Here is a 12,354-nt window from a genome sequence, read left to right as displayed (position 1 = left end):
CAGCCATTGGCTGTTAACTTCTGGTCAGTACAGGCATGAACGATTTCAACAAGCAGACCAGGACAAGGGGTTTTAACTCTATTGCTAATCTGTACTATCCAGTCCTACCCCACCTCTTTTACACCACAGATACAACCATTCGCAGTGGATTTTAAGTTTATTTGGCCTAAAAAAGTACAAAGCAATTTAAAAACAAAACGCTCGCTTTCAGTTTCAGGTTCTGCAAGAACAGAGTAAGTTCAGTGAATTCAGAATTTATTATATACATGAGGTTTAAGTATGCAGATAGCAGCTGGCCTAAACTCAGTAACCTCATACTTCCAGAATCAAGGCTGTAATTGCAGCCCAGTAAAACCCTCCCTTTAACTTTCTGCAGGAGCAGCCGTCTTCTGACATAGCCTGGCAAGCAGTCCAGCCATCTGCAAGAGGGAATTCACCCCTTCTGCTACCTTCATGTGAGTATATCCAATTTCCTGGCAATAAAAATATTAGGGGTCAAACTTCAGCTTTTTCTGTTGTTTTATCTACATTTCTACAGCAAAGGGAGGCAGTTTTAGTGGAAGACTTTGACTTGTACTTCCCCCCCCAACCCCAGCAGCAAGAGTAGTTTGTCTTGTCTACTTTGTCCTGTGATTGTACATGTTGTACAGAGTCCCCAGACATTAACAAATTACGTATACACCATATAGAATAGAGCTTGCCCATCAGCTCCAAAAATGCTGGCCTCAGGCTCCCTGAGATGAAGGAAAAATTAGGTTAACAAGAGTAGGGCTTGTTTCTTCTTGAAGCCAGCCACGCTAGGGCAGTACAGCAACTTTCAGACAGATCAGGTCAAATCCGGCTCTGTGGTGCATCCATATCCCTCCCATTTTCGTCTGAGGGCAGGATTAGCCCTACGGGGTCTGATTCCAATACATACAATGATTATCACGTGTCAAATTAGAACTCAGTGCCATTTAACCTTTAGTAAGCTACTGAAATAACCCAGACTTGATGACCACCTGGCCATGCTGCAAAAAACATTTATTTGGCACAAAGTTTTAGGGGAAATAAGAGCATATGTTCCAGGGCCAAGGGCTGAAATGGTTATTTGAAGCTTTGATTTAGTGGCCGGTTGAGTTTATTCATTATTTGAATAGGATTATATTCTGGCTAAGTCTAATTAAATGATATGGCACCTTGAGCTTGCTCAACTGCTAGAACAGGGCCTCATCCTCCCTGATTGAACTGACCTCGTTATCTCTAGCTTGCTTGCTAGCACACATATATATACCTGCCCCTGGATATTTCCATTACATGCATCTGAGGAAGTGGGTATTCACCCACGAAAGCTCATGCTCCAAAACGTCTGTTAGTCTATAAGGTGCCACAGGATTCTTTTGAGCTTGCATGGGTGTTTATTGTTGAAGTGTAAATAAACTCTCCCCATTCTTACAACCGTGGGAGGGGAAACACAGTGAGAGGTTTAGATACCTTTTGTACTAAGAACTAGCAAATCTGGGAGAACAAACTGAGGCTGCTCCATTAGGAGGATTTTTTTTTAAAAGACTAATGTGATAATGAGGCTAGCACTAACCTTGATGAACTCCAATTTCAGATACTCCGGCATCTGGAAGGTTTTACACACTCTGAAGATATTGCCAACTATATCTTCGGGTGAGTACCCAAGCCGCCACAAGTGGGCAAGAATCTGTGCAGGAGAAAACAAACGTGAATTTCCCTGGGGGAAAAAAAAAGTTAGTGGATCCAGTTTGTATTCATTCTTGCATACCAATCACTTCCCACATGGTGAAACTGCATATAGTTCTTTAATGTTAAAGCAACAGGTATAATCTCCATCCTGTGCTAGCAAGAAGTTCTGTGCCAAAGTGACACTCCATTCGTACTTGTTTTGGTTGTTACTTTTTTTCCACCTTAGACATTATTACATCTGAGGCAAGCCACAAATATCGGGAGCCAGTATCAATGGTCTCCCATTTATAAACTAATAAATTGGTATTTTATTGCTATATTTAGCATCTTTTACCAAAACACTGAGAGACCAACAAACAACAAGTTTCCTGTTTAGTGATATGAGAGCAAATATTTGCTCCTGGTGCTGCTAGTGCCCTAATACTCATATCAAGTATTGTTACACAGTAGCTACATCTGCCACCATAAGGTAAACAGTCTGTATTAAAATCCCTCAAATTCACCGGTACCCTTCCTGCTGCCATTAGAATAATCCAGGATTTGGATTGAGCTGTTTCAGGAGGCCAGCAGAGAACAGACATGTTATTTAAACCAAAACCTTTTTCCCACAGCCATATTACCAAGTAGTATGGTGGGATTCTATAATGAACACACATTTTCCTTTGCAAGTAAAAATACCATGACTGTCTGACAACTAAAAGCAGAGAGGTATAAATTAAAAATGGCACCAAAGAGTGGGGGGGGGGGGGCGAAGAGACCCTCACGTGGATGCCAAAAGGGCTATTTAGAATAAAACTTCAGAACCCTATTAATCCTCTCCAGTAAATAATTCACATAATTATGAATGAGTTGCAAGTGAAGACTAAAAGCAAGGATAGTGCTTCAGATGTTTGTTGTTTGTTTATCTTGGCAACAGATTTTTTCCATTTATCAAAATACAGGGTTCTGTAGTATGTTCTTTGAAAATACAGGCAGTGATACTAGCCCTTATCTTGTCTTGTCTACTACATTTTTGAGAAGTGGATTTGCAGCTATGTGTGTATGAATTAAAGTGTGTCACTTAATGTGGTGTCACTTGTATTCCAACATTTAGATCCAGTCAATCACAAAAATGCCTCAGTGTAGAAATACACATGCTATTGGGATTTTTACATATTAAGATCCCTCCTTCCCTTACGTGAAAAATGTTTATATTGATGAATTTATCTGTATTTGTATAGTTTTACCTTTGATTTGGATGAAAAGTACGGCAAACTAAAGTCTTTTGAAAAGCAAGCAGTCTGTTGAGAAAGTGCCCAAAAAGACTAAAATACACACCTTGTATGCTTCATCAATATTTGCATTCACACAGTGCTGTATCATTTCCTTCACTAGCAGAGGGTGTGGCTCATCACACACCTATACCAAAGAGAAATTTGAATTTTAGGAGACATCAATGCACATATTCCCTCTTGCACTCAAATACCCTGAATAATTTTCAGTCTTCTATATAGTTGAAATGCTCTGACAGAGCCCTATAATATAGGTTATTCACTACACATTTTATTTTTAAATAACTAACTTAGCTGGTAACGTAATTACTCAACCAACATTAAGTCAGACTTTATACCACTGAGTACAAAGCACCCAACATACTGACATGAACAGTTACTATCACTGAATTTCACAGCAGTCCTATTAAGATTTGTTATACAAACAATGGGTCTGAGCTGTGTCAGTTTACATTCAGATGCATTCTTTCTCCAGCATTAAAGGGAAAATCTCTTACTTTGTGACAATCTTTTCAAAAGGTGCATGCATCTCTTATGTTTAATGTAGCAATCTTGTTCAAGACAATACTGTTTGGGAACTGACAAACCAATGTCAAACTTTTCATGTCCTGATCATTGTCTGATACACTTGAAGTCTGGCAGCCCAACTATTTTTAGTGTGGGAACAATGCCAGATACTGAAAATTAGGAAGAAGACATGTTATGTATGTTCCCATTACAGTGCAAATACTGAGCAATCACATCTTGCTATAAGAACTTGTACTAACCTTAAATACATTCTCACTGTTAATAAAGCCAAATCCAGAATATGTGGACTGCAAGTTGTTTAATGCCTGTAAAGAGTAAAATTAACATTTCTATTACTATCTGAAAAGCTCTACCTCTGGTTCCCCCCCTCTGTCAAGCACAGAATTTTTTTTTTGGAGCTGCTGCCATATCAACCCTTCCCATGAATTAATAGCACGAACTCTAAAAGCTGTGCAGACTTTACTTCCTCTAGCTACAGGTCAGCATTCAATTTCCACTGATGCAGGGTCTAGTGACTAACTGTTTCAGAATTCAGCGAAACCATACAGTGTAGTTCCTGGAGTACCTCAGATCATGTCGTCTCCCCTTTACTTCCCACAACCCAGGCTTTGTACTTCAGTAAGAAGGCCTCTCTTTTGCAGGGTTTGTTTTAATACCTGTCTCATATCTCCTTGTGCTGTGAAGATAATGGCTTCCAGTCCATCATCTGTGTATTGTACATTCTCTCTCTCAACAATTTTCATTAACCTTGCAAGGATCTGAGCATCTGTCAGCTTGGTGTAGCGCAGCACAGCACAGCGAGACTGGATTGGCTCTGAAGGGGGGGAGAGAGAGAGAGAGAGAGAGACACACACACACATTTGCAGGAGGAACATCTTGTTCTCTTCTTAAAATATCCATCCAAGATTGCTTTTTTTCAGCTTGGGAGAAGGCATCTGTGAAATTTCTGCATCACCCTTTAATCTGATTTCCTTTTATATGGAGAAGTTTCACTGTCAAAGCCCACTCTGAGGGTATGTCTACAGTGCACATTACTTGTGGTGTGCAGTGGACCTCTACTGCACCCCCACCTACCTCAGAGTCAGTATATTTAGCAGTATAGATAGATTTTTAGTCCTGTAGCACGAGCCCAAGTCAGCTGGCCTGTGATCTGAGACCTGAAGCTGCAGAGGAGTTGGTGTTTTGCAGTGTAGACGTACCCTTAGATTCTGGCCACAGCTCTTCAACTGAGACCAAAGGCCAGGTCTCGGACAAGCTAATATGAAGGCCAAATTTGGTTCTGAAATGTAACTGTGACTGGGTGTTCACCCCATACCAGCCTTGAAAGGGTTCATGAGGCAAAGAAGGGGGTCAATTAACTGGATAGGGTACATCTGATGGGAATTAGGCTGGATAAGCACACATTCTCTTCCCCCCCTTCCTCCCTCCCTGCCAGGAATAAAGCTCAGCTGAGAAGGAACTGGCGAGGTTATGAAAAAGTCAGGAAGCTGGCAGCAGAGAGGGGCTCCAGCACAGAGGCAGGCAATCACTCTCTAGCTGTTGAGAGGAAAAGGAGGAAACCAGGGGGAGAATAGCTTCCTTCAGGGCTTCAGGTACCTAGAGAGTGGAAAGAGTCTGATTAGACGCAAAGTAGGAGCAGCCCAGGGAAACAGTAGCAAGGTTTGGAACTGTGCAGATGTTGGCTGCTGGTTGTAGGATCCCTGGGCTGGAACCTGGAGTAGTGGGCAGGCCTGGGTTCCCTACCAGCCACTGGGGAAGTGGCACAGACCAAGCAGTGCAGCTGAAGACTGCTAAGGACAGTTGTCCAGTGGGACTTTGATACTCCAGAAGGGGAGGACTCCAGCAACCTGGCTGAAGGGCCAAGTCACGAAGAGAGAGGTGGTAGGGTGTGTGAACAAGCAGCAGAAGGGGGCATCAGACTGGGAGGAGCTAACCTCCAGAGCAGTGAGGAGGAGATGCCCTAACAGTGAGTGAACCCTGTGACAGTGTCCAAAATAAAAAACACCCTTGTTTTATTAATCTAGACTTTTAACTGCCCCTATGAACAGAACAATCTGAAAGCACTTTGTATAGTCCACAATGCAACAATAGTTAACATAACCTTGCACCTTTAAGTGTATTTACAGGGAGCCAAACAATGGGATAAAACATTTTACTTAGATCATCTAACTTCTGACATAGCTTGTATTCATCTGTGCTAAGTTTTCTCCTCCTTAACTATGAGACTAGCTGGTCAGAGAGTTTACTCCAGTGGAACTTTTGTGAGCATGGATGTTTATAAGTAGCTAGATTTTTTCAAGGGGGGTGATTAGCACCTACACCTTCTTATGATGTGCAGACAGATGCTCACTCATCTATGAAAGTCATAGATCATATTTAAACTTGAAAAGTTTGAGGGAAATCTTGATAAGTTCAGTAAAGCCAAACTCCAAAGTCTTCTACAAATAAAGTGCAAGCAAAGGCAGACGATTAAAGAAAGTTTACCCTACAGCTATACTTAGACTTTTGGAGCTCCAATCTTGGGGCACTACCATCACATACTATAGCAGCAGCAGGAAGCTAACTGTAAACATGGAAGATATGTAATAAAGGTGTATACAGAGCCTAGCAGTTTTCTTTTACCTATGATTTTATCTGAGGCATTGCATGCAAGTGCAAAGCGAGTTGTTTTGGAATAAATCTCCATTGTTCTTCGCAATGCTTGCTGTGCTCCATCAGTCATGCTGCAGGGGCGAAAAAAAATGTTAGGTTGGCTTTTGCCCTTCACTATCTAACATCCAGCTACAGTGTAATAAATGTTTATATCGCCTTCAGAGTTTCTATTGATATTAGCTACTGCCTTGTGAAATATTTCATCTTCTGGCTAGACAACTAGGAAGCTAAGTAGCTTTATCCAGAAGCTTACAGGAACAAGTCACCCCCCAATACATACCATCTCTGAATGTTCTATAAATATTACACAATTAAAACCAAGCCATCAAAATGTGAAAGAATGATCTCCAGCTATAGATGCACATGGAGTAATCTTCCCATAACCCCTTTTCATCCAGTAAAGCTAAAAGAACTATCCACTACAGGACTATGAATGCTATATCAGCCACCCCTTTTTCAAATGAGAGCTTAGAAATAAATCCAGTAAATTGGATGCTATTACACTTCCCATCAAATCCTAGAGTGCTTCTCTCAGATACTAAACATTTCTGAAATGCAGCAGCCTCTGTTGGAAGAGAGTCTGATAAGAGTGCTGTTAAATGGACATATATTCACAACTAAATTACATGTGAGAGGCTAGCAAAATACCCCAAACTTGAAATTGGTTTATAATAGAAGCTTTGCATTTTATGCAAGTTATTCAGAACATGGAAGCAGAACACTTCTGAGGGGTTATTTGTGATCAAAAGAAACACAGTTTACCTATCTGCTTCATCCAGGATGATTATCTTATGCCGACCTTTGGGAAGTGTGACCTTCTGCTGAGCAAACATTTTGATTTTGTTTCTCACAACATCAATGCCCCTGAAACAATAATCTTATTCAATGATCACTCAGACCAGTTTGTATTTCATATCAATTTAAAGCAAGTGCAACAAATTATATTTAATTAACACAAAATGGACACTATTTACATTTGAGGGGAACTGTAAATAGTTTTGGCGAAAATAAGAGCAAACATTTCATTATCCTGCGATGTTCAGTTTAGAGTACAAAATTTAGTGTTTTACAGTTACTCAGTAACTGAAGTTAACAATGAAGACAGAACAAATACATACACTCTTCCAGCAAAGGTTCTTAAAGCACTTAGAACCTGAAAGTAATCAGTAGCGTGGCAAGCCCTTACGCACAAAGCAAGCCTTAAAACACCCTTGTGAACCAGGGAAATGACATAGGGAGAAATTAAGTGACTTACTTAAGATAAAAAAAGGAAGTCTCTAACAAAATCAGGAATATAACCCAGTTCTCCTGCCCATAAGCTCTCACCACAAAGCAATCTTTAGTATTTGAGTATCAAGGGGTAGCTGTGTTAGTCTGTATCCACAAAACCAACACCAGACACGTTGTTGTTTTAGTATTTGAGGTTCCTACCACCTATATACCTAAACTCAAATAATCTTTCCTCTGTCAAAAAATAAAATTATTTTCCTTTAAATGTTAATGGGAACTTGATGAACACAACAGATTGAGGAGAGGTCTTTAGGATAAATTTGAGAAGTTATGGATAGAAATTACAGATTACATAGGACCTAATAATCTGCATATGTTTTACAATTCCATTCCATTAATATCTATGACATTCCCAAAACAGGAAGTGGAAAATGTCTACAAGAGACCTTAAAACATCTAAGATCACCTAAGTCTTTTGTAGGGGGAGGTCGGCGGTTAAGAAACTGAGAAGCAAATACTGGCAATCTTACTAGCATTAATCTAACAAACATAGTAGATTTCAAGTAAAGACATTTGAAGTTTGTTATGTTTCTTCTTTAATTTGAAACTTAGTTATGGAGTTCTCATACACACCTGTCATTTGAAGCATTCAGCTCCAGAACAGCATCCTTTAATGCAGGACCAAGCAGTGCACGAGCCAAACATAAGATACTAGTTGTTTTACCAGTTCCTGGAGGACCCTATGAATACAATGAGTTTTAAGTATTATACCATTAAAGTGAGTTGCATTTTCTAGCTACTGTGTTCTGAGAGCAGTAACAAAAACACAGGAATTCCTATACAGACTCTCGAGAAGTCCATATAGTCATATATCCTGCTTTCAACAGTACTAGATGCTTCAGAGAAGAGTGCAAAAAACCTTGCAGTTATGGGACAAAACCTAACCCCCTGGAGCATGAGGGTGTGTGTATCTGGGACAATTATGGATTAAACAAAACATACTGATCTTTGGCTATACAATTAATGTCTCCCTTACCAACAGACTCACGGACCAATGCAACTCTAGAGAGAGCCTGCTTTACCATCCTGAACCGACACCGCCAATAGAGAACAAAAATACAGCAAGAAGAAATATGGTGGAGCACAAAAATACTTACAGCAATTATAATATTTGGTACGTTTCCCTCCCTTGCAAAAACCTAGGAAAAAAACCCGAGTGATTACTTTGCCAGAAAATTGGAGAGTAATTCCTACATACTACCATTTTTCATAACTGGAATTAAAAAACACCTCATTCACTTCCTCCCCTCTTATTTTTTATCCCACCTTATCATTTTCATATTTCTTACTTGAGAGAGAGTAAATTAAAGAAGTATCTTTCAATGGACCTCCTTCTGTTTGTAGAAGATACAAACTTTTGAGCTTCAGAGCTCTTCTTCAGATCCCTTACTTACTTTAGGTTTCCTTACTTGATCCTTATGTATTAATCTTTTGTGTGCAGAATCCTGTCATATTTAAAACGGTTCATCTAACCAGAGGTTTTTAGTATCCTTGCATTTTCCTTCCATCCATTTAAAAAACAACATTGTGATAAGTCACTAACAAATCTGGGAATTGAACTCCAGAATACTGACTACCAGTCCCACATTATAACCATTAAACAACACTTCCTCTTAGAGTAACCCCCAAGGAGGCTGTTAAAATGGTCATTCCAAATTTCAAGTACACACACACACACACGACAGAATAGTGCAATTTAAATAAGTTGAGTATGTTTATGTATACAAAACTGAGTATAACTTTGTATGACCACAACATCAGTGAACATTTCTGTTATAAACTACAGTAGTTTGTCAGGATGACTACAATGAAAATATTTTTCACCTGACTTAAAACTCTAGAAAAAGAACAAATATATCTGTAGGAAGATACAACGTAAAGTCAGCTGTAATGCAAACTATGTTTAGTGATGATTACAGTTAACATGCAGGGCACTAATTTAATTTTCTGAACCACATCAAAACTAGACAAATTGATAGTAAGTTTAAATGAATAAACTCAGGCCCTGATTCAGGAAGGCATACTTACTGAAAAGGACAACACTCGAGCACATGCTTTACTCTTAGGTTCAGGCTTAAATCCGACTGAAGGAAAAAACATTTGTTTAAAGTGCTTTCCTGAATTGAGAATAAACTTGGCTTAAATGTTTTCCTGAATTGGAGCTTTAAACAGAATAGTTTAGTAAAACAATATATACAAAATAAATACAAGACAACAATTTGGTTTTGTTATAAAAAACACCAACTACCTACTTCCAGTCTGCTCACAGTGTCTTCATTCCCAACTATTTCAGCTAGCTTCATAGGTCTGTATTTTTCAACCCTATTTAAAAATAAATCCCAAAACATTAGACTTATCTAATTTAGATCATGTTTTACACTAATCAAAACAGATGCAATTAGTATAAAATAATTGGAAGTGTTTTAAGTCAGTCTAAATTTCTTGAGGATTTTTGACATCTTCAAAAGGAAACTTACATGCAGATTGCTCATGTGATTAAGCGCAAACATTCAATAAATATTTTAAATATGTCACTATATTATAACACAGCCATTTGATAATCTTCAGGTGCTGCTAAATGCAAAAGGAGGGGATGCTGATCCTTTGTATTCCTTCACAGTAATTTATCTTACCAAATGACTGTTTACAAAAAAAATCAAATCACATTATATTGATGAAATAAAGGACAAAGAAGGATGATGAGAAATTTATTTAACTGATTTGCATACACGACACTTAGCATAAAACTGAACTGCTGCACTGAACACTATCAATTGCAGGATTAAGGTTTACACCCTTCCGATAATTAAAAAATGCTGGATTCTAAATAAACATTATATACAAATGCAACATGGCCTGTAATCCCATGCTGGGTAACATTCTAATTACTGTTTCCCCACACCTGTTTTCATACTTACTTGGGCCCTGACCCTACAAATGATTGCATTTGGGCAGACTGCTACTCCTGCAAAGAGCCCCACTGACGTAAATGGAACTCTGCACAGACCCTGCATAGCCATTTGTAGGATCAGGGCCATATGAGCATACCCTCATTTTGCCTAGTTTATACCACAAGCAAGACACCATACTCTGCAAACAGAACTCAGTATAAATATCTGGTAAATCATTTTGGTTCTACAGTCATGCAGAATGATGGCAGTATTTAATGGCCTCTTCCACTTATAGGGCACTCCTCCTCCTAAAGGATTCCTAAGCATCTGCTAACTTAAAAGAGCTTCAGCTTAGAACAAACATATCCCAAGGCCCTCACAGTAAGTATCTAAAAAAATTATTACTGCTACAAATATACATTAACTATCAGAGGGGTAGCTGTGTTAGTCTGGATCTGTAAAAGCAGCAGAGTCCTGTGGCACCTTATAGACAAACAGATGTATTGGAGCATGAGCTTTCATGGGTGAATACCCACTTCGTCGGATGCAAGTATAGATTGTTAGAGTATAAAAACATTAGAGATTGTTATTTTTCAGATTGTTTACTTTGTGCATATGACAGCACGCTGTCAATTTCAGTTTACCCTCTTTATTGTCATGATCTGTATTACAGTAATACCTAGAGGCCTAACTGAGTTCAGGGTCCCATTGTGTTAGGCCCTGTATCAACACCCAGTAAAAGACAGTGCCTGCCCCAGAGAATTTAAAATGTAAATAGGCAAGGCAGGAGGGAAACACAGGCAGAGAGAGTAAGTGACTTGTTCAGGACAGGACAGTGCCTAAGCCTTCTGACACCCAATTCAGTGACCTATCCACTAGACCACACTGCTGTCTGTTGTGCTGTTTGGATGTTTGTTTTTTCACACAACAGAACCATTTAAAAATTGCAGGCCACACAAACTGGCAAAGGGACACACGGGCAGGTGTAGTACCTGAAACTTTAAATTATTTATCAAACGGACTAGATTTTGAGTTGATGATGTCCTGGCCAAAGCTGCATCCGCTCGCTGTGCGGCAATGCTAGGGCTAGCTGCCTCTCCCCACCCCAGAGCCAGCTGCATGGCCCTGAGGTTGTGCAGGCCGCGGGACACCCCCAGAGCACATAAGGGTGATGGGTGCTAAGGCTATTAAACTATTGAATGGGGGAGTTGCCCTGGGGGTGCAGCACCAGCCGGCCCCAGATGCTGGTAGAGCTGCACCCCCAGGGCAACCCCCCCATTCAATAGCTGATCTATCTCCCTCCCTCCCTCCCTCCTTACTGCAGCTGGGCCCCCCAGTTCCCTCAAGGGGCCCCAGCTGCCAGGAAACCCCAACCAACAGCCCCAGGCCCAGGCCAGCCCCCGCCCTTCACTAGCCCCCCCGGCCCCGCTCTCACCAGGGCAGCTCGTAGTGGCCGCTGCCGGAGGCCGCAGGGGCGTCGGCCGCTCCCCGCTTCTCCCCGTCTCGCGGCCCAGGCCGCTCAGCCTCCGCCATCTCCACTTCCATGCCGGCCCCGGCCCCGGCCGCCTCCCCTTCCCGCCTGCCGGGCGGTAGCGCCGCCCCCTCGCCCGCCACAGCCGAGCCGCTGAGCCAGTGATCACCGGGGCTGCGCGGCCTCCTGCCCGGGTCTCCATGGCAGCCTTAAGGGGGCTCCGTGTTCACCCCCCCCCCCCCGTCCCGGCTCGGGGACTCCTGGATACCTACGTGGGGGACCGGAGGAACAGAGCACGGGGTGGGGAGCCAGGACTCCTGGGTCCTATTTCCTTTCGGAGCCAGGACTCCTGGGTCCTATTTTCCACGGCAGAGGAACTGGGAACCAGGACTCCTGGGTCCTATTTCCTTTCGGAGCCAGGACTCCTGGGTCCTATTTTCCACGGCAGAGGAACTGGGAACCAGGACTCCTGGGTTCTATTTCCACTGGGAGCCAGGACTCCTGGGTCCTATTTTCCACGGCAGAGGAACTGGGAACCAGGACTCCTGGGTTCTATTTC

At 41.4% G+C, this 12,354-nt stretch overlaps 1 protein-coding gene across 1 annotated transcript; it reads right to left on the bottom strand.

Annotated features, from left to right (window-relative positions):
* Nucleotides 1-138: 138 nt before the first annotated feature.
* Nucleotides 139-11,894, bottom strand: RFC2 (replication factor C subunit 2). The gene is made up of 11 exons (XM_030536873.1): nucleotides 11,760-11,894; nucleotides 9,686-9,755; nucleotides 8,531-8,572; nucleotides 8,007-8,113; nucleotides 6,906-7,007; nucleotides 6,114-6,214; nucleotides 4,148-4,305; nucleotides 3,731-3,796; nucleotides 3,010-3,090; nucleotides 1,577-1,690; nucleotides 139-473 (listed from the first exon to the last, which is right to left on the bottom strand). Exons 1-11 carry the CDS (start codon nucleotides 11,867-11,869, stop codon nucleotides 363-365), a joined length of 1,062 nt encoding a protein of 353 aa, XP_030392733.1. The 5' UTR covers nucleotides 11,870-11,894; the 3' UTR covers nucleotides 139-362.
* Between the last annotated feature and the right edge of the window lie 460 nt (nucleotides 11,895-12,354).

Source organism: Gopherus evgoodei, chromosome 17 (genome assembly GCF_007399415.2).
Source record: "Gopherus evgoodei ecotype Sinaloan lineage chromosome 17, rGopEvg1_v1.p, whole genome shotgun sequence".
Classification (NCBI taxonomy): Eukaryota; Metazoa; Chordata; order Testudines; family Testudinidae; genus Gopherus; species Gopherus evgoodei.
This window is presented reverse-complemented; position numbering and strand designations above follow the sequence as displayed.

Bases quoted from the DNA above. Each gene is read 5' to 3' on its own strand.
- RFC2 (XM_030536873.1), bottom strand. From the start codon at position 11,869: ATGGAAGTGGAGATGGCGGAGGCTGAGCGGCCTGGGCCGCGAGACGGG. The intron at 4,306-6,113 runs GTAAAAGAAAAC...CCCCCCCTTCAG, and splicing joins TGCCTCAGATAAAATCATAG to AGCCAATCCAGTCTCGCTGT. The intron at 3,797-4,147 runs GTATTAAAACAA...TACTCTTTACAG, and splicing joins CACAAGGAGATATGAGACAG to GCATTAAACAACTTGCAGTC.